Below are 22,790 nucleotides of genomic sequence, written 5' to 3'. Positions count from 1 at the left end.
TGTGATTAAGTTGGGGACAATATCGATGTTGCTAATGGTGGGCTAAAGGTCCGTCCCTATGAAATCTTAACAAAATAAAATAAAAACTGAAAAATAAAATGAATAAATAAAAACTGAAAAATAAAATGAATAATAAAAAACTGAAAATTCTCTCTCTCTCTCTCTCTCTCTCTCTCTCTCTCTCTCTCTCTCTCTCTCTCTCTCTCTCTCACACACACACACACACACACACACACACACACACACACACACAAGTGGGTTGAGGGCTGGATTCTATGGGTTGGGGTGGGTATGTTGCCGCCGCCTTTTAGAGGAAGGGAGGGATGAATCTGGGTCTAGAGGTAGATCTCACGGGGGCAAGGGCTGGAGCATGGGATGGGTCTACGCCTGGGGGGGCAAGGTTGGGGGATGGGATAGGTCTAGGACTTTGTGGGCAAGGGCCTGGGGATCGTCTCAGCTGGGGCTTGGAATGGATCTCGCGTGGGGATGGGTTTCGGCTGGGGTTTTAGGGTTTAGGGTTGATGGGGTTGCTGAAGGAGATATAGCTAGGGGACGGGGGGTTGGCGATTGGGTTGCTAGGGGAAGGGAGTGGCGATAGGTTTGGTTCAGTGTCTTTTTCTTCATCTTCTTTTTTTTTTTTTTTTGGTTGTTGTTGTTGTCAATTTTCCTGTTTTTTTTTTTCAATTTTTTTCTCAAAAAAAAAAAATTAAAATGATTTAACTAAAAATTAGATGAAATGTTGAGGATTTAGACGGTAGAGGGGAAATTGGCGAAAAAAAAAATTTATATCCTTAATTTTCTATAATAAAAAAAATAGGGAGTGAATCGAAAGTTAAGCACAAATTCAGGGGCAAATCACTAGTATACCCAATTTAATATATTATCTTAGAGTTTGGGTACATCATAGGTAGTTAATGCAGAAAATTCTGATTGAACTGAGTGGTGAGAACATTGAGAAGCTGGTTCTCAACCATATACATCAAATTACAGTCAATTATCTGATAGATTTATGGAAAACAGATCAAAGGATAGAATGGAACATCAGACGGCATTCCGGCATTTCAACTGCATCCAAAGATCAAATATAAACAGAAACTTATGATCATTATTTGAAAATAAATAAATCTAAGTTTAAGTTAATGGAGTGGAAGATGTAAGACGGAAGAAATAAAAGATCTTACACAAGTTGGAGAGCTGTCTGGTCATGGCGAGAGTAATGGTTATTATTATTATTATTCGCCTCCAAGATTACAGGGAGGAAGTTCCTGTCGTATGACTGTGAAGGCATTGACTGATCATAAGAAGTTCCTTGAATCATATTTGTTTGCTGCTGTTGTGCCCTCTCATTTTCAGCTATCTATATGTACCATGCATGCAACCTTAATTAATAATAAACTAAGATCTTAAGTAGTCTAATTAATTTTTTAGTGTGGCTTAATTATGTGGTTGAAGAGAGAGAGAGAGAGAGAGAGAGAGAGAGAGAGAGAGAGAGAGAGAGAGAGAGAGAGAGACCTTTGCTCTCAGATAATTGTTATGGTTTTGCAGCTCCATCTCCTGCACAATGTGCACATAAGAACAGCAGGATTTGAGTTTCATTTTAAGAATTTGCACAAAAAGAGTCTTGTATTATTGAAGAAATAATATAGTGCAATTTCATGCTAGAGAGTAGGAGAGACAAAAGTTACCCTCTTTTGCATAAATTCGATTTCAGCAAACAGCATTTCGTTCTAGGGACACATTCGATCACGTCAGTTGAGATTCTGAGTGTAGATAAAAAGTGAAAAACTTCAACAAATTTCAAATCAAAGTAGGGAAAGTGCACTACCTTTTTGGATCTTATCCTGCTGATCCCTTTCTCCAGTCTTCCTTCTAGGTTCTTGAGTTCCTTGATGTTCAAAGTGCTAAGAGCTTCACCCAGTATATGCCTGGAGACAACATAAATCATTATATCATAATACATTGCAGATATTAGATGAACATATACCTTAATAAAATTATTTGTAGTTTACCTGTTTGAGTTCTGGATTTCGCGAATCTGTCTTCGTAATTTAGATGATTCCTGCTGATAAAACTGAGGCCATGCATGTTGTGATAGCGTTAGAAAAACCCATATATAAAACTAAGTTTGACTAACAACCTGTTAACTGAACTGTTTCAAACATTTTCTTAACATGATTGGCAAGGGGGTTATTCTCTATCAAACCATCCTAAATTAATCATCTAGCTATATACGAGAAAAGGAAGCTTATTAATTTATATAAAAACTACTAGTTTAGACTGATGCTAGAAAGTTTCTGCCTAATTATGGGTTTGTAACTTTATACTGTTACAAAAAGATATGAGAAGCCAGATTATTAGGGTTTCATTCAAGAAAATATATGAAAATCTCTTGCAAGCATGCTAGAACATATCTTCTTTGGAACATACACCCTTAAAAAAATAAAAATCATTGTCTAAACAGAGTTTACCTGAGTGTTAGCTTCAGAAACAGATCCACCATTCGTAGAATCAGTACATGCTTTTTTGTACCTATCAATCGTTGCTCTAACGCTGCAAAGTGAAAGAAGAAAGAGAACAAGGTAAAACCTTACAATCATTTTGTTTGGTTAAAAACATTATGATTTTCAACGGAATTGCTTATCCTCAAAGGCACCCTTAATAAAATGAAGGAGAGTTCAAACTAGATATAGAAGGAATGCCACAGAATCCCAATGAACTTCAAGTTAGAATTAATTGTTCAAGCATGTTTGTACAGAATTATGCAATTGTGTAGCAATCAGATGCATAAATTAGTGGCACCTAAGCATTGTTGCCCTACAAAGGGATAAGCTAGACGCCTAGAGGCCAACCATAACACATCATTTTCAGTCAAAGAGAGCTGCCGCACACATCCAGAGACACCAAAAACCTATTATTGTCTTGTTCTCTTCTCTCTTTTGTGCAATTATTAGTCTCACCATGCATGACTGCAAATTTGCAGTACAACAACAAAACAAAACAAAAAACCCCAATAATCCGTGAAGCTTTTATATATTTTCTCCATGAAACATCATCACATCCTTGTTTTCAAGCAACATAGGAGCCAAAACAAATTTATTGGTTTAAGGATTTCTGAGGCTTGGTCGTGTGGAGAGCAATTGTGGACTTTGGTTCTTGAAGATCAAAGATTATTGCTTTTCATGAAGGTAAAATTCTTAACATCCTCATCTGTATTTTAGATGTTATTGGATCTCATAAAAGAATTGAGATTCCAATATGTGTTCTCTTCTTTCCATTAAAACCTTAGCCTAGACACGTACATATACACACACACACAAAATCCTGGCCCTAACTAGCTAGCTCTTAGAGCTCATGAAGAGATTAGAAGCCGATTGTATACATATTCCGATGAATAAGTAAACTATATATTTTCTTATTTTTTATGAGAGTAAATTAACTATACCAAATAGATTGTTCCAAATAATCAAGAACGGTAGATATGGATGCCCTATACACAGTATTGAATATGAACTAAAATGATCTTTTGTTATGGAAGTCAATAAAAAGACAAAGTCTCAGAATTTAGCAAAATAATCAAAGCTCCAAAAACACACACACATCCACCCAGAGACACATACAGTCAGAGACAAAAGCACCATTGGAGAGCATAACAAAAGCACCATATATACGGCGAAAACCACCATAATAGTTTCCATTTTAGTTGAAACTTTCTCTGCTGCTTTGGATAAAGCAAGCTTAGAGCTGTACCATCAAGGATTTTCAACTTAAACTATGGGAAACAATTTTTTTTTTTTCTCGCATAATTTTAAGGAGTTTTGACATATAACGTTCAAGAAAAACTTATTTCAACAATATTAATAATGAACCGTATGTGATCATGTCCTACTTTTCACATGCTCTCCTGAGATAAACATATTTAACTGATATTATATGAAAGAAGTCATTGTTCTTTCATTTCTTGATCTCATATTTTATGAATTCTTATAGAATTGCTGGTTTATTTCTTGGTTTTTGCTAGCATTTCATAAATTGAGTGATTTTTAATGGGATGTAAGAATGATGAATATAGTCAACAAACAAGAGAGTTTTAGTTTTAATTAATTTATGGTTTAGGAGATATGTACTCCTCTCAACTGTAAAATGACACGACCCGAACATGACATAACACGAGTTGATTGTCAATAGTCCAATTTTCAACTTCAACAAACTTACACTAGTTTTCCTTAGGTAGAATTCATCTTGATAATGTACTTCTTTAGAAGATTATGCACCAAGCATATGCAAACACTTCCATAAATAATATTCCAACATAGCACTAACATGAAATTTCCCAATCATTGGATTTTGGTACATATTTAGAACTATTAATATCAACTAGCTCTTAATTTAGTAGTATTTCTCTACTCAATGTTGGAAGAGGTGTCAATTTGATACTAACTCTCCCCCTGAATAGATATTTCCTAAATTAATTATACATATTATATCTTTATGTAATTCTTCACTAGAAAATACAATATTAAGCATGTGAAATTCGAAATTTGTTAATAAATGTTTATGTATGGTGCACTCTCTCTTTCATGGTCACAAGAACCTTTTTAATATTAGTTATTTTAATAAAATTAATACAAAAACAAAACCAGTATGACCAATTATTTTATTTAGAGAATAATAAAATAAAATTACTATGACACATGGATGCATAACATCACATGACAGTATGACCGTTACACTCAAAAATTCCCGATAAAATGTTCACATATTATATAAAACTTCCCAAAAATACTATGTATTCTTAAAGGTATTAAAAGCATTTTAGGGGTCATGGACAGACGTGGCTCCACAACAGTTAATATAGTCCTATAGTTGATGTTATACGACAGAACTGAACCAAAGTAAGTATTTCACTATTCTCTTGGAGACTTTGTTACCTTAATTTCGTCGAGCCAGTGATTGGTTGGCTCTGCCATGCTGGCAGAAGATCCCCAAATATGATTGGCTCGCCTCTCACAGCCTCTAATCAACACCACGTGTCAGTAGCCCATTACACAATGGGCAATACCCAGAGGAACAGTCTCATACTCACCTCGATGACCCCAAAACCCCAAAAGACTCTGTAAATATTACCAAGTCTCTGGGTATTAAACAAGTGATTTTTTTTAATTCAAAGATCTGAAAAGAATTTATTTCCTTTTATGTCTCTGAAATCTCAGAGACAGAGATGTCTGTTTTGGCAGCCATTTTTTTGCATTTTTCTTCACACTTTATCTTCATCATTCACCAAAAGGGTTTTGCAAGCCCTCCCTCTTATTGGCTCGTACCTCCTCCTCCATTCCTCAGTCATTTCAGACTTTAATTAATTCAAAACCTCTCTCTCTCTCTCTCTCTCTCTCTCTTCACAAGAGTCGCAGTCATTAATAACTTTTCTTGGCTCTGTAAAAACCATAAAACTAATGGGTTTTTTGACACATCAAAATTTGAAGCATGTGTTTAAGACTCTTTTATGATTCTTGAGGAGATTGTTTCCACATAGATGAAAGGCATTCTATGTGTCATGACTCTCATTTCTCTTTCTGTCCATAGATTATAATAATAATGCTGTTTTTTCACCACATCAACTTAAAAGATAAAAAGAAACAAAATGAAGATATTGGGTAAATGGTAAGAAGAGAAGATGGATTGAAGAAAAAGAATCATCATGACACAACAGCTTCTTTGTCCGGACTGATCAAGAACAGAAACATCATGTCTGACGTGACCAAAGATTCGTATGCTGTAACTACACAGCTCACACAAGAAACCCTAGGCACATGCTTCCCCTATATATCCCAATTCCAAATTTGTTATATGTACTAAATAAAGGGTAGATTGGTCATAAATAATAACACCCACTGGACTTTGGGTTTTTGAAACCCTAAGCATAAGATCTAGACAAAACTTTAGACTATTAAGCTATGAACCTTTTTTTTCCAGACTTACAGCCAACTGATTGAAGCATGGTTTTGCTGATTTCTAACTATAAAGGTGATGAGATTTAGTTCGGGCAAACTGGTTAAGGTTTGAATAACAGACATTAATTTCAATTTTTTTCACCCCTAAGCTTCCATTTGATTTTTACTGTCTAGCTGAGCTGACATATTACTTAGGAAAAGTCAAGACATGAAGGGAACTGGCTAATGAGAGCTGGACAGCTTTGTGAGGCAGACGTACTTTTGATGGAGTGATAGATGACATGTGAAGAGAGAGAGAGAGAGAGAGAGAGAGAGAGAGAGAGAGAGAGAGAGAGAAGAGAGAGAGAGGACCTGGCTGAGTTTAACAACAATGGAGATACAAGGAAGCTGATCTAACAGACCTGCAACTCTTGGCAACCCTAAGTTTGCTCTCATAATACACTACTACTTCTGTTTCTATCTGTTACCAACAGATCTGCAATCCAGTCAAACAAAGAACTTTCTAGAAAGATAAAAATTTCAGGTTGATAGGTGAAATATACCTCAAAGATCATAAAGGAAAACAACAGAAAGAATAAAATAAAGACTGATGAATCTTTTTCTAGGGCCACTTTACTCATCAAGCTTCACCTAACTAGACACAAAATCAGAAAGAACAAGTCAATCTTAACTTCTCATAGAGACTCTCTTCATATTTGCTACAAAAAATCCAAAGAAACAACCTTTGAAAGAGAGCTGTTAGTGAGATTTCAGAACTGAATTTTGAGCAACCAAAAAAAATAAACAAGTTATAGTAAAGTAAAGCTATATATATATATATATATATTGATCATTGAGTGAACTGAAGAAAAGCTTAGAGTTCAGATCAAAAGAAGGAGAAGAAGAAGAGACTTATAGAGAGAGGTTGAAGTACTAAAACAAAAATAATTAAAGAAGAGAAAATTTGAGTGCAAACCTGTTGTTAGCATACTCATACAGGCGGCCACGGGTAGAGAAGACAATAAGAGCAACTTCAGCATCACACAGAACAGATAACTCATAGGCTTTCTTAAGCAAACCGTTGCGGCGCTTGCAGAAGGTGACTTGTCGATTTGTAGTGTTTTCGATCCGCTTAATCTCAATCTTGCCTCTTCCAATTTTTCTTTGGGAAGAGCTCTCAGGTGCTTGATTTGGGAACTCCATTGTTGCAAAGATGGAAAAAAAAAATGGCAAAAACCCCCAAGTTGAATTTTGGTTTTTCTGTTAGCTAGCAAAGAAAAACACCACTGTCCAATTAAAAGGCATGATCAATTGTGACAACCATATTGGTAATAAGTAATAGACAAAGATTAAGCCCACCAATAGCCAATTAGTAAAGGAAACCAAAACAAAGCATATAGCTAGGGATATGCAAAGGAAGAATTACTTGTTGAGTTGAGTGATCTTTTGGTTGAAATGGCAACAGGAAGAGTTGCAGAAGTTGCAAGTGGGTTTGGTTAAGGAGATGGATATTTAAGGACAGAGAAAATAGACCTCCCAACCATCACCCAACGCCCTCTATTATTTGCTTTGTAAGGATAGTCTAGAATACCAAATATGTATCCTTAGCTAGCTTTAGGTTGTTATGTAGGAATTTAGGAGTATAGGAACATATATATAAAGAGGGATGGAGAAGATTGAATTGAATAGGAGGGTTTGGGGTGTTTTGCTTTCATGCTCCATGAACCGTCCATTTCTTCATGTATGGGGAAAAGGGGAAGGTGTGTGTGTGTGTGATGTTGATAAAAAGGTCTTTTGGAGAGTGACTTATTATTATGAACAGAGCTTGAATTAATGGGACCCTTTGCTAAGTTGCACTCAAGAGCTTCAATTCTTAAAAAGAAAGAAAGAAAGAAAGAAAGAGGGAGGCCCATGGTCTTTTGAAGAGAAAAAACAAAATGAGAGGACCTCCCATGTTATTTGCTTCTTGGATTTTTGAGTTGGCCTTTTATTCTAGATTTGTTTATGACGTCAACACTGCTGTTGAAAGTTTTCATTTCATTCTCTCTCTCTCTCTCTCTCTCTCTCTCTCTCTCTCTCTCCTGCATTATTAGAACATATAGTTACTTACAAGGGTAGTAGTGACGTAACAGAAGAAGACTCCCATGTGATGTCCTGTGAAGTGTTCATGACAATCCCTTATTTTTTAGTTCATTTATGGTAAGAATGGAACAGGCCCTTTGATCCATTTGTGTTACCTGAAATTTACATCAATCTGGTATATATATTGAAGCCACAAAATGTAGGTGGTCTTGAGAGAGAGATTATACATGTAATAAGAATCCATGGTCACCCAAAATTAAAAATATTATTTGTTCATGATTGAAGGAAACTGTTAAGCAGCACCAGGAATGTCTATTATATAACTGCAGTTTTTATTCAAAGTAAGTTTCTTAAACAGGGTTTTGCTCAGGAGCATCTCTCCACACATGTTTTTGTCCAACATTCAGTTATTTTCTCCCCATTTTATTTTACCAAATACATATGTTCATCTCTCCTTCATATTTTTATCTCGTATGCCACTTCAAATTCATATCATAATGTATATAACAACTATTGGGTCTCCTGAGGTTAAACTCGTGAGTTGATTAATACTCGAATTTGTTTCGTCTGTCAAATAAACATATGCATTTGACATGTTTGACATGGCCGGCAAGACTATATATCCATCTCTACGGTGCCGAATTTCGTAGGATATCATGTCATGTATCCCAAGGGACCTTAGCCCTAGCTGCCTACCTAGCTAGCTCCTTTGATATGACCGTGGACCTGATCAGTAGGCATTCTATATGCTAACAGACATACATGTATGAATATATCAGATGTTTCCTCCGAGCATTAATATACAGCCACCATCCTATCCTAATGGTATTTCAGCTAGCCCACCAAAGAAGTGAAATGTCATGACTTAAATATCATGATTTGATGAACCATATCTAAATATATAAATCTTTGAAAAATACTTGCCTCCTTTCTTGAAAGTAGGAACTCCTACTTTTTTGCTAAGTTTGACATGTGTGCGTCGATATTCTTCTTTTTATGTTTTTTATAAATTATTTTTGCATATGTGTCAAACTTCGATTTGCAGGAAGTAGAAATGCCTCCTTCTAAATAAGGAGGGAAGCAGTGTCCTAAATCTTTTCTGTGTGAAAGCTCATAATAATTTCTGAGTTCTAACTTTAAGACTAGCCACATGACAAACCACAAAAAGAAAAGAGAAAAAGGAGAGATATTATAACTTCCCATATGAAATTGTTATAGCAAAGACTTGCTCATCGAGCTGCAACAATTCAACTTTAAGTAAAAATTCCAAGGATGAGTCATGTAGAAGATTGATATTTGATGAATCATGGTAAAGACAAAACCAAAGATGAGTTGGATGCCGAAAGAAGAACAAAGATTTTGTGATGTGATATAACAATTAATGGAATCCATATCTTTTACAGCCTTAGTGGAGAACTCTACACTTTTGTGGATCAACCACTTTTGCTATTCTGTGAATTTTCATACATCCACGGGAAACATGCACAAGTGCAACACAGCCACACACAAGCTGGGTTGAATCTTGATGGGCATACCTTTCATTTTATATAAGATCGTTTGTTTGGTGTATCGAACCCCTTTGGCTTTGATGAGTCAACTCTGAATTGTTATTTCGGACTGCATATATAATGAAAATGGTTATGGGATCTTTTGTTAGAACCTGTTACACACAAAGAAACTTATTATTTGAAAGAATTTTGCTAGGCTAGTCACTCATGCACATACATGTAATTTCTAATTATTAATAAAATGTAGTTCCCACATTTATTTGATGTCTGAAATGGACTACGCACACATGCCACATAAGGTTACTTGGCCGTAACATAGCATTATTATCTGAAATCTCATATCGATGTTCCCATCCAACATCACATAATATTTCTCATTTTACATTGTTTTCTTGTTCAAGCTCATTTTACCTTCAACAACAAGAGCATACTAAACCATTAATTGCAATTATGCAAATTGCCCGAATTGTAGAAATTTTTTGACCAACTTTGAAGTCATAAGAGAGCCTTCAAAAATTCTTGAAAATGTTACGTAGATTAAGGTCGCGCATGACTAAACGGAACAAAATTGACAACGAAGTGTGAAATCACAAAGGGGTAAGCGTCATTTCCAGAGAGATACGTACATCCACAGCATCCTCCATGTCAATTTATGTGCAAGTTGTGGGCAAAAGCAAAAGTTGACGCACACAAAGCTGAATGGGATGCATTTCTAAATAAAATCACCTTTTGCTTTCTTTTGGAAGCATTGGAGACAGAGAGAAAGTGAGAGAGACCTAATCTGAAGTACAAGCCATAATTCATTGCAAAATTAATGGTATTTATATTCAATATTGTGAAGGGTGAGGAGGGACCACAAAATGATGGTGCAATGCAACAATGATGTTCTATTTGAACTTGGGAAATGATGATGGTGAAAGAAGGCAGGTTTTCAATGCTTATACCTAATACAATAAATGCCACATACCCTCTGTCACATTCCTTCCACATAATAGGAATTGAAATGCTTGGAGTATAATCTATATGTGACAACATACTTAAAAGGACACTAGTGATTTTTTGTTCTAATTTTGATAATTTCATGCGCATGACAGAATATTGCATATGGCCTCGGTACAAATTTATGATGTGATTGCAACTGGGTAGGGTTTGAAGTTTGAAGTTTATTGCATGAAATTGAACTAAAATATTAAATTATCACTTGCAATTGTGATTTAGTTCATTGCAATGGATGCAATTGTAATAGAGAGTGCTATGTGATGAACCCTCTATTGTCATTGCAATAGACTAACCATGGGATCCACATGCCAATTAAAAATAGAAAAAATACGTCAATTAATGCATTATGCTGTTAATTCATTGAAATAGGCTAACTATGGGACCTACATCTCTATTGAATTCCATTATACCTTTCTTTGCCTTTATTTAAAAAATAATAATAATCCAAAATAGCAAAGGACACACTAGTGTAGTGGTATGGAGTATTTACTCTCTCAGGTAAGGTATTGGGTTCGAATCCTAACATCCGTGTAGTGTGTGTGAGTTTAGTATGCTATCGCCTCTCTCAATAGAAAAGGTCCTAACATCCGTGTAGTGTGTGTGCCTATTGAACTGTACTATTGCAAAGTGAAAATGCTATTCAATTCAATAGATGTCAAAATAGTTTAATTGATTCAACTATTGCATTGAATTATTAAATCCCAACTCTATAATTTTTATTTTTAGTTTTTTTTTTAAAATGAAAGTGGTAATCTCAACTTTCCAATAACCATTTAACAAAAATTAGAAACTTTGAGTACACATGTGAAACATTTCACATCCTTAAGATTTGATGGTGCCGGCGGTGATAGTGATGACCACATCGTGATGTTTTGCTGAGGAAATGGTAGCCCAAATAATATATGGTCAACATAAAGCATTTATTCCAATTTGATGTCAGCTAAATTCTCCAACCAAAACATGAAAAGGGTTGAAAAGGGTTTTGTTTCTTTTTTCGATACAACCGATATGGAGGAAGGGTGAATTAAACTTAGAACTTCTAGTGTGTGGATAAATACTCTTAACCGCTTGAGCAAATCAATTTTTAGATAGAAACCACTTGTTTTGAAAGGTTGCTGAAACATGGGCTCATTGGGCTTAATTTCCATTGAAGGTTGCTGGGTGTCTTCTGTCAAACTTCATGAACAGAGACCACTTGTTTTTGAAATGCAGCTTTTGTCACATGCTGCTGCCTACGAGTACTGGAGGGCTGTCAGCTTACCTACTATCCTCAAAGCTGGGATACAGATTTTTAGTGCCCTAGGAATCTCTAAAACAAAGCTTTCTTCATGGTTTTTTTCTCAAGCTATTAGAATTAGAGTTTCTTTTATTGTTTTTTTTTTTCCCTTTCTTTTGTAGACCAGGTTTTGGTTGAGCTTTATTTTCTGTTGTTGTTTGGCTCTGCTTTTGAATTTGTACTGTTGTTAATCTTTGATTGAATATATTCTTACCCATAAACTAGGTAAACATACCAAAATCTGTCCACTTTTTCCCTTTCTTTTGGCTTTAAACAGAAAGCGAGCAAGTTCCAAAGTATGGTCAGAATGCTTTTCAAAAAAGCCCATTTCTTCCATCAGAACTTCAACGGCAACACAAGTTAAAAGGTAAAACAGTAATCTGGAAAAAAAAAAATTACCAGAGAACTTCAATTGTATTAACATACCAGACAATGCAGTAAAATTGGGTAGTAACTGCGCACAGAAAGTATCTGACAGAAGGAACTTTATCATGTGAAATAACCTGCTAAATTGTAAACCTTTCATCCACACTAAACATGGCATGATTAGAAAGAAAATCTACAAGAAAATTGATCAAAGATTCTCCACAAGTAAATCTTCCAATTCAAATAATCTTTTCTTCTTTGTTGAATCAACTGGAAATGCCAAGTTCACTTGGCAACAATCATCCACGCATACACAAATTGTTAAATATAATTTTACTAGAAATGCTAAAGATGCTAATGCAGCAGCCCTGTAAAATTAAGAAAAAATAACTATGTATGTACAATATCTGGAACAATCTATGGAGAAGAGTTTATTGAGATGGAAAGACCTACGAAATATATATAAGAGAAACTGAAACGAAGACCAATACAATTTAGCTTCCCAATTTGCACCAGAATTACAGGAACGATGTAAATCCTGATAATGTCATTAGAAGAACCAAAATTGACCTAAATTAACTTTCTAGTTCACTTCGTATCCAGTCTTGTGCACACATCAATGCTTGGATGGTAGCTGGGTTCATTGAACTCCAATCACGGTCGAGCACTCTTCCTCCTGTGTTGAACGTAGAGTCTATTGGAACTTTTGACACAGGAATTCCCAACACATTGCGTGCCATCATAGATAGGATAGGGTACCTAGGTGCATGAACTTTCCACCAATTTAATATGTCAAACTCTGCATTACGAGGAAAGAGAGGCTCCTCCAAATACTTGTCCAAATCCGACTTTGTCCCATCAATCTCAGTAGTTTCATGCAGAAATTTATCAAAACCAGTCAGCCTATCCCTCAAGTCCCTTCCAGAACCAGGCAAGCGAGAACTACCACCTACTTGCCAAGCCAGACCTTGATCAACATAAGCTAAGCAGGTTGAATGTTCATTATATAGTGTTTTGACACACTCAAAAACATCAGAAATTCGGCCTGGAGCACCACTGCCAAAGAATTGGGCATAATAATAATCTACCGGTTTCATCTTGAATCGAGGATCTAACATGACTGCAACTGCTAAACTCAAGCTACATCTCATCCAATATTCTTCAAATTTGCTTCTCATCTTCAAAGCCAGAGAACTAATGTAATCATCTGCATTCTTGCACCACTCATTCAGCTGCGAGTATACTTCACAAAGCTCAGGAAAATACAAATTTGCAGTTGGAGACTTGAATCTTGTGAAAACATTGGTAACCCCAACAAAGAGCTTTAAGTAGCTAGTAATGATGTTCACTCTATCCCATTCGACATCAGACGGGCACATGGCGTAGACAGGGTCATTTTCTTGCAAAAGAGCAAATGCGTCCCTGTACTCCAAAGCAATTTCAACCATAACATATGTTGAGTTCCATTGCAATGGATTATCTAGGCATAAGCACCTCCTACTCTCACCTCCAACTTGGTGAACTATCGAGTTGAATTTTTCTTGTATTACTTGTGAACTTTTGACATACCGAATACTTCCTCGAATCTTATCAGTCATCTCACATAGTGCTTCCAGAGCATCCTGAGACATCATATTAATAACATTTGCTGCACAGCGTACATCAAATAACTGACCATCACAAGAAAGCAGCTTGTTTTGGGACAGCCTGTCTCTGATTCTAAATACTACATTGTCATTGGTGGAATAACTATCAAATGTCATGGAAAACAAATTACGGTCAATATCCCAATCCATTAAAGATTCCATGATAATTTCTGAATGCTTGTCTTCTGTATGAGAAGAATCAATGACAATAAAATTTAAAATCTTCTTATTTAACTGCCAAGACTCATCAATATAGTGTGCTGTCAAACACAAGTACTCAGTACCATCCAAAGACGCCCACATATCCACCGTAAGGCTGATCTTACCAGGCAATTTACCCAACATGTCTTTCACCTTTTGCTTCTCTTTCCCATAGATCTCCATACAGTCAGCCTCAACTCTTTCAGATGTCACAAGCTCAAATAATGGCTGTAGATTTTTGACAAACACTCTGAATCCAACATGCTCAACCATATCCAATGGATAACCATGTAAAATAATCATTCGGGCAAGATCAAATCTACTCCGCCTTTGATCAAAGTTACCACTTCCATAGTTAATGATGTCATCTTTGGTCTGCTCTTGCTCAAATCTGATATTCACAAGGTTAAAAGCTTCATCCTTCTTCTGCTCTTGATCCAAATTTAAATAAGTTCCTTCCTTTTTCTTTTCTCTTGCTGCAAAGAGTTGAGGTATGCCAAGATTAGATCTTCGCTGACACCTAATTAAATGATTCCTCAAATGTGATGTCCCACTGGTACTTGATCCACTGAGTTTCTTTTTACAATGTCTACACACAGCAATACATTTGTCACCCTTTTTAATCCTATCGAAGTCATTCCACACAACAGATTTTAATCTAGTTGATTTGACAATCACCGCATCAGACATATCCATTGCATTGACTTGGTACTTCACCAGTATCTGCACATTATCAGTAGTAGGACTATTAACCCACAAAGGAAAAAAAAGAATGCAGAATAGCACCAAAACAAGAAGAAGATGCGTCTACATGACTACCAACCTTTCTTAAATTATCAATTAGCCCTCAATAAAAAGGACAGAAAACAATTACGTGTTTTTTTTTATCAGAAAACAGTTATATGTGTTTGTGCATTTTTACATCACAAGACAGTGAAACAATCTAAAAGAATTGGTAATAGGCTCATAGATATGATTAGCAACCTCCATAAAAAGTATCTACAATAACCCACAATTATATGACAAACAATATGATAGGCTTTTGTATGTGCAATCCCTAGAAAAACAAAATTTCAAGTTCTGAATCAAAAATCTGTTCTCCTGACCAAAAAAAAAAAAAAGGAACCAAAAATCTGTTCATGTCATTAATAATGAGTCAATCTTTTGTACGTAACACTATAGTTTCCTAGGAAGGGTGACACTTCATTGTTTCCTAAGTTGTTCCTGCCTTGAATTGTGATTTATTTCCAAGATTTTTTTGTGAGTTTAATTTTCTTTTGTGGTCCTTTAAGTTGGGCATCAGGGAGTGTTTTTAATTTGTGACAATGCAAGTGGTTGGAACAGAAATAAGGGAGGTTGGAATCGAAGTCAGCAAGGTTATAGTGTATATTCCCACAAGTGGAAAGGTTCCTCTTTCATTAAAGCTGAAAGATAAAGATTGCAAGCCACAAGCATCACTTAGTAAAAAGCAGACTCCCAGATCAAAGTTCCTTAGTCATGGTTAGGCTAGGATCAATCACACAGAAGGTTCCTGGACCTAAGTTCCTTGATTATGGCAAGGATCAATTTTATCTGAGTGTCAATATTGCTTCAGACACTAAAGTACTAGAGTCTACAGTTGGTTTATATATTTGCTTAAGTTCTAAGTCTTGACATTAAGTACATAGCAGGCTTCAAAAACCCCTGCCTATACAGAGGCAAATAGTGCACACACATCTCTCTGAATCCTAAAACTTAGCTAATTTTGATGCTACAATTATAATTGAATTAAAGATTTGTAAACTAATGATCCAAATGCCCTACGCTCAAAATTTATTCCATCAAAACCTATTGATTTTCTAATCTGCTTAGGTTGATTCTAAACAAAAATGCCAGTCCAATTACGGTTCTCAGGTTAAAACTTCCAAAATTTAGGCAAAACAGTTGGGAATGACTTGCTTATAAATTGATGGTGAGATGAGAACCACGTGGATTGTTGGATGAAAATCAACAGGACACTCATATCCAACAGTGCAGGTGCAAAAAGACACTACTGGAGTAATAAGTGATGCGAGCTTCCAAGTAACAAATTACTCAAAAGCAACATCACCCAGTTCAAAGAAGCAGACCTAGAGATGCCAAATCAAAAGGCAGTTAACAGAATGGAATAGGATATGAAAAGTTATGACCGATGTGAGAAACACGATTTGATCCATCACTAAGTAAAAAGAGCACGAATCATTGAAAATAAGCCCTTAGACACAATTTCTATTTCTTTCAGCAGAAAGTGGCTATAATAGCAAGGATTAGTCCACAATTTTACAAACTTACTATCCACCACTTGTGTTGAAAACAAATTTGGACACAGCCATCTAAGTAAAAACACATAACCAATAATTGGGTAGGAGGAGAGGAGTTAAGGATCAAAACTGCATACTTTTGTAGAACATACAAAATGTAATGCAGGCAGACTCACTCTCTACAAGAATGGATAAAGGGTTGTCATAAAACTCGTGAATATCATTCTACAAGTACTGCAATACACACAGAAAGCATGCACTAGAGAATTTACCATGCCAAGGCCAACAAAACTACAGAAATGGCCCAGCGAATTTATGAAATTTAAAAACTAATTACGGGTTTGCGGTAAATTGACAAGTAAATTAAGATGATTAAGAAACATTAACTCTTTTGTTTATGCTTTTACGAGAACCAAAAGAAAGAAAGAGAGGGGCAAAAAAAAAAAAGACATCTTTATCCTCTTCAATGTCTGAGAAGCTTTTGCTCTACAGAAGCAACGACCATTGAAGAAATAACAAAAATGAAAATGTAATTTTGGTCTGGAAATCCGACCCGATAATGGGACCCGGGTCCATGCCTGGAGAGAGAGGGAAGGTGGGTCGGGTTTTTCAAAATAAGGTAATTAGGTTGGGCAAGACGAGCTTCTGGAGCTCGCCGCGGATCGGTACCGGATAAGAGCGGCCAGGACCCGCCTGACCCAACCCGATTCTAAACGGGTCGCAACAAATCGGGTCAAAGGGCCCACTTTTAAACCCTATTGCGGTTCTCGGATCGGAATAGCAACGTATAAATATAAAAGAATCCAGAAGAAACGCATACGTAAACAAAGCCCCAATAACATTCGGAGTCGGAGCCCGAAGCCAATTTTGGGGCTCAAACCGTAAAAAAATACAATATCAAATTAAATTGATGAAATGCATCAAAATTAACAGACGAGAAATAATGAGTATAGGGGTTGAAGCCGTACAGTGAAGGAAGAAGCTCAACGAAAGCCGACTTTGCCAGAGAGATGAAGAGAATTGGGGTTGCTAGGGTTAGGGTTTGAGGGTGTTCTGCGACAGTGAGAAAGAGAGAGAGTGGCACCGTGGGGTAAATATGGAAGCGGGAGAACAATTTGGTAAGAAGGCGCGCAGCGGAGGAAAGGGATAACGAAGCAATGACTTCGTTCAATTACTAATGTACCCTTTCTGCGAAAATGAGGATTTTTTTTTTCTTTTCTTTTTTGGGGTTTTTTTTCCTTTAAAAAATTAATATTGGGGTGGGGAATGAGATTGATATAATGTTTACTTGTTTCTTTTTTTGAATGTTACTTGCTAAACAATTATGATTCTTGACATTCTATGTGTTTATTAATATTTGAAAAATTAAAAAATAAATTGATTGAGGAAAATATTTTATATGTACATTTATTTTCTTCTTCTTTTATTCCACTAAATGCTAAATACTATTCCAATGTTCTAAAAACATTTTTTTGTCAATTAAATTTATTCATATAATTAGTAACACACAAGAAAGAAAGAAAAGAAGATTTCATTGTTCTTCCAATAGGTTTGAAAAAAACAAAAAAAAAACAAGCGATAGTTTAAATTAATGAGATTTCTCATACACACATACTAATAAGATGTCATGAGCGTTCAAACTTAAAATCGTTATTCTGCAAGTCAATGTCATTCTTCACTGGATTAGACCATATTAGCTGTTCTCCCAATAAGTTTAATTTCACTAGCTTGTAACTAAATTATTTACTTTTTTTTATTTCTATTCGGTATTTTCTAATTTTCATGGCTTGGAGCTCTGGAAAGTACCGAATGGAAAGTACATGGTTTTTCCTTTAATTTGATGAGCGTTGTTGAATGCATCAAAAGTTCAAACCATCAATGGAGCGAAGAAATCAGGCCATGTATTTGTTGGTGAGATAAAGTGGGTCCCCTGCTATCCCACGGTGAAGGTGAGCGTGGCTTGTGCTTTATGATTGGGTTTAGGTCGACTTCCATAGCTGCGCCTAACAGGCTTAGTCGGTTTAAAGTAGGGGTGTAAGTTGGATTGGAAAATCCGATTCCGACCGATTCCGGTCTGATTTTTTCCAAAAAAATCCGACTCCGATAAATCCGATATCCGAAAATGCCAAAATTCGAAAATTCCGATAAATGCCGAACATTCCGAAATTCCGATCCGAAAAATTCCGAAGTTCTCCGAATCCATTCCGATCCGATTTTTCTAATTTTTTTCCGAAAAATTCCGAGTTTCTAAGTATAATTGCATTATTTTTAGTTTATAGGTCTTATATATGTTTCATTTCTTATTTGTTAAGTTTTAGTACCCACATACAAATATTTGTACATACTAAATATAGGCTTGACAAAAAAATAAAAAATAAAAAACTAAACATAGTAGTATGTAACTTTAAGACTATATATATATATTTGGCAAATATGCTTGATTTAATATAACAAAAAGGTGCATATGTGTGCTTGTTATATCCATAAGTACTATGTACATATATGGTAAATGTAGGAAGTATTATACTATTTCATTTTATATTTATGTATGTATTTTTAAAATTATAAACTATCTTCAATTAAACTTTTAATTATAAAATCATTTCATACATGAAACACCACATATAATGTGCGTATATTAATTGGAGCTTTAACAATTGTAGTATTCCAACCTGAAAATTGTAGTATTACAATTGTCTAGAGCATGATTAACGTCTAACACTCTTTATACATGTTCATGACCCACTAGAATCTAAAACCAATGTGATAGTCACTCGGCTATAACTTGAGTCTTGAGCATCAATTGATGAATGTGAATCCATCTTTAGCATGGAATCAAAAAAATTTGATTCACATGAACAAAATATAAATATATAATATGTAGGACAAATTACTTTGATTAATAATCAATATACTATATAGATTGTTGTATATAAAATAATAGATTGTTATATATATATATATATAAGGTGAATTCAAACATGCTATAACTTTCAAAATAAGCTATGCCTTGGGCAATTATAATAGGTTCCAAGGATAATCAGAAAGAGGAGGTCCAAGGCAATTATAACTTTAAAAAAAAACCATCTGCGTTTTTTTTCCAATCCTACATTGAATTGAAGTGACGAAAAAAAGAAGGAAACATTTCTAAATTTTTAAAACTCATTCTTTGATTTTATTTCTTTCTTAATTAAAGGTTTTCATTCCATCTCAATCCAAAAAAGTAATGAATTTGTGCAGAAACAGAAAAATAAATGATAAAGAAAAAATCTGGATGGTGTGGGGTATTGCAACAAGGGAAGAGAGCTCCAATGAGGATTCAATGGAGAACATATACATCGGATAAATGATTTAGTGCAAACCCAGAAAAATAAAAATGCAAGAGAAGAAACAGTAGAGATAAAGAATTGAAGAATGATTTCTTTTTTGGTTGGAGAAGTGTTTTTGTTTTTTTCCTAACGGGATCCGTACATATTGTTCCATATCTGAAGAGTTTTAAGTAAGAAAGAAAATGAAGGTTGGCATTCATGGATTAGAAAGGAAGAAACGGAAGAGAGAGGAGAAGTGATGGATGAGTAACCAAGTAGAAATCAAGAAAAGAGTGGAGAGAGAAGTTGCACTCCCATTTCTTCTTGGAGTCCCATATCGACTGCAAGAATAAACTTCAGGTGTTTAGTCCTTTATAAATATCTTCAAACTAGTCATTTTGTGTAGGGACTTAAAAGTACAACCTATTTGGGCCTGTAAAGTTCCTGTTGGACTAGTTGTTAAACCCCTAAGCTGGGTTTTCTTGATTAAAGATTAGTTGAGATTTTTACAAAATGCTAGTTTGGGCATTTAAATCTCTTAAATTTTTTGTGTAAGTTAAGGGCTTCGGAATCGGAATCTTCCGAAAATTTCCAAATTTTTTCGGAATCGGAATCGGAACTCTATATTGAATTCCGAAAGATATTGGATTGGAATTGGAATTGCTGTTTCCGATCCGATCCGGCCGAAAGACAGCCCTAGTTTAAAGGTTTGGGTTAGTGGGCTACTCAGGCATCATTTGTGAAATTAACCCTAAGTTGTTTTGTTTGGTGTATGCCAATATATATATATACATATCTATATATATAAAGCAAAAGGCAGAGAATGGTGAAACATTCAAAATACCAGAAAATACCCTTGGTTAATACAAACATTAAGAATTGAAATTATTAATTAAATGAGGATAATATGGTAAATTCACAATTTTTCGTATTAAAAAAATTAAAATTAAAAGAAAATTCAGATAATGGATCCTATTTTTATGGAACACAAATATCCATTATTTTTTTTAATTCTAAAATAAATTTTAAATTTTTTTTAAAAAAAACCTCTCGCATGCGCGGAAGCGCGTGCAGAGAAGCTAGTATATATATATTATTTTTATTTAATAATATCTGAGAATTTTGTGTATAATATGTGAATTTTGTGTGTTTTATTGAAATTTTTGTTAAAATTATGTGTATTAAACATGAAAATGTACCTGTATAATACGAGTATTGTACGTTTGTTTTTTTTTTTTTTAAATGTGAACTTTACCGGGTCTTTAAGACGTGTGTAGAACACGGATGTATTATTGAAAAATACGTACTTACATGTATAATAAATTATTAAACGTGAAATTGCTAAATTGTTTAAATGGGTAATAACTCGAAAAATTAAAAAACTCAAAAGGGGACAACAAAGACTCAGGTAATGGCCTAATAGTAATGGATAACGCTCTAAACTACTCTTATTGATAAACAAAAATTAGGAAAAAAATTTAAAAGAAAAAAAGGATTCCACTATATATACTAGCCTCTCAGCACGCGCTTCCGCACTTGCGAGAGATTTTTTTTTAATAAAAAATTTAAATTTATTTTAGAATTAAAAAAGATAATGGGTAATTGTGTTCCATAAAAATAGGATTCATTATCTTATTTTTCTTTTAATTTTAAATTTTTTTAATATGAAAAAGTGTGAATTTATCATATTATCCTCATTTAAGTAATAATTTTATTTCTTAATGTTTCGATTAACTAAGGACATTTTCTGGTATTTTGAATGTTTCACCATTCTCTACCTCTTGCTTTATATATATAGATAAAGCATAGAGCCTCTCGGCTATATTATTTATTAAAAAAATTAAAACAAGAAAAACCCAGTAGAGTCGGCCAACTATACTATTTTTTAAAACAATTTTTAAAAAAGGTATAGCCGGCCGGCTATACCAAAAATTAGGAAAAACCGAGTATGGCCGAGCGGCTATACTATTTTTTTTTAAAAAAAATTTAAAAACCTAGTATAGCTGGGCGGTTGTACAATTTTTAATATTAAGAATCCAAGTACAGCAGCACGGCTGTACATTCATTCATAGTAAGTAAAATACGGAACAGAAAAAGATATGAATAAAATACATACGTGTTTTATTCGGCAAATTTTTTGCAAATTACAACTTAAATGTTTGTTCACTGTATTGTTTTTTCAAATAAATTATTTATATTTTTTAATATATATTATTTTTATTCAATAATATGTGAGAATTATGTATATAATATGTTGAACGGAAAATTTTCACAAAAGCAATTAGCCAAGAATTTGACTTGGGTTAGAATTGAATTTGTTTTGTCCCTGCAATCTTATCAAGAAAAATATATAAAAATAAAATAGATGTATTTCAGTGGTTTTGAAACATCAAGAGATAAGCATCTCGGTTGAGAAGTGGTCATCGGCTTGAATTCAAACTCATCATAAGATAGCCTCTATAAGAGGCATGACACGAGGGGAGGTTGGGAGGACAAAAATAAAAGGGGAGGCTCCAGAAAAAAAAAAAAAAAAAAAAAAAAAAAAAAGCCTGTAAGGCCGCAAGTCTTGGGGAGAGTTGCAGGAACGAAGAGGAAGAGCAAGCACATAAGAGGATTCTTGGCTCTCTATGGCAAGGCTTCGCTCAAAGACTTCCAAGGATGCATCCAGTACGATCAACCCATGGGGGTTCTTGGCTATGATGATTGAAATCATCACGTATTAAGTCAAGAAACTACTCTAAGGTGTACCTCTTCTCAAGTACCTCCAGGACAGCCAGCTATGGACTGACAGCCAAGATGATTTCAATCATCATATATTCTATTCCAACAGGCAGCTCTGATCAAATGCTTTCAAAGATGTGTCCAACCTCCAATTCAACATCAATTCGTGTGGGCTGATTGTGATGGTGGGCAAATCACCAAAAAAAAAAAAAAAATCAGAACTGGTGCACAACTCTCTTGAAAAGGGGCGTAGAGGAAATCCTAGAGTTCTCTAGGTTTCCCTTATTGTGGCGCCACAAAAGCCAAAGCTCGTTCAATGATGTTCATCATGAGATGGACAAACAGCAAAAAAATAAATCAAACTGAAAGAATCAAAGGCAGCAAGACAGTGAGATTTCTCTCAGAGATGCTTTGAGCATCCAAACCCACAAAACAAATCTTGGATACAAAATCCATCATGGGTGTGTAACCCTCAAT

General features: G+C 34.9%; 2 protein-coding genes across 3 annotated transcripts; both read right to left on the bottom strand.

Moving 5' to 3' along the window:
* Positions 685-7,784, bottom strand: LOC18783633 (agamous-like MADS-box protein AGL1). Of its 2 annotated transcripts, none has more exons than XM_020559281.1 (9): positions 7,354-7,784; positions 6,904-7,194; positions 2,469-2,550; positions 2,010-2,071; positions 1,826-1,925; positions 1,686-1,727; positions 1,513-1,554; positions 1,182-1,357; positions 685-1,065 (listed from the first exon to the last, which is right to left on the bottom strand). In XM_020559281.1, the coding sequence occupies exons 2-9, from the start codon at positions 7,128-7,130 to the stop codon at positions 1,062-1,064; spliced, it is 735 nt and encodes a 244-aa protein (XP_020414870.1). In that variant the 5' UTR covers positions 7,131-7,194; positions 7,354-7,784; the 3' UTR covers positions 685-1,061. The 2 variants fall into 2 exon arrangements, with proteins under 2 accessions (XP_020414870.1, XP_007217264.1); XM_007217202.2 differs by having other exon boundaries at positions 6,904-7,187; positions 7,354-7,661.
* On the bottom strand, positions 12,385-17,984 carry LOC18781815 (zinc finger BED domain-containing protein RICESLEEPER 1). The gene is made up of 2 exons (XM_007216928.2): positions 17,253-17,984; positions 12,385-14,728 (listed from the first exon to the last, which is right to left on the bottom strand). Exon 2 carries the CDS (start codon positions 14,699-14,701, stop codon positions 12,734-12,736), a length of 1,968 nt encoding a protein of 655 aa, XP_007216990.1. The 5' UTR covers positions 14,702-14,728; positions 17,253-17,984; the 3' UTR covers positions 12,385-12,733.

This window comes from Prunus persica, chromosome G3 (genome assembly GCF_000346465.2).
Source record: "Prunus persica cultivar Lovell chromosome G3, Prunus_persica_NCBIv2, whole genome shotgun sequence".
In the NCBI taxonomy this organism is placed as follows: domain Eukaryota; kingdom Viridiplantae; phylum Streptophyta; class Magnoliopsida; order Rosales; family Rosaceae; genus Prunus; species Prunus persica.
This window is presented reverse-complemented; position numbering and strand designations above follow the sequence as displayed.

What these genes read in the sequence shown, in the direction of transcription:
- LOC18781815 (XM_007216928.2), bottom strand. Translation starts at nt 14,701, where the DNA reads ATGGATATGTCTGATGCGGTGATTGTCAAATCAACTAGATTAAAATCT.
- LOC18783633 (XM_020559281.1), bottom strand. Translation starts at nt 7,130, where the DNA reads ATGGAGTTCCCAAATCAAGCACCTGAGAGCTCTTCCCAAAGAAAAATT. An exon ending in TATGAGTATGCTAACAACAG is followed by an intron (nt 2,551 to 6,903) that starts GTTTGCACTCAA and finishes TTCACTTTGCAG; the next exon opens with CGTTAGAGCAACGATTGATA. An exon ending in GAAATCCAGAACTCAAACAG is followed by an intron (nt 1,926 to 2,009) that starts GTAAACTACAAA and finishes TGTTGTCTCCAG; the next exon opens with GCATATACTGGGTGAAGCTC.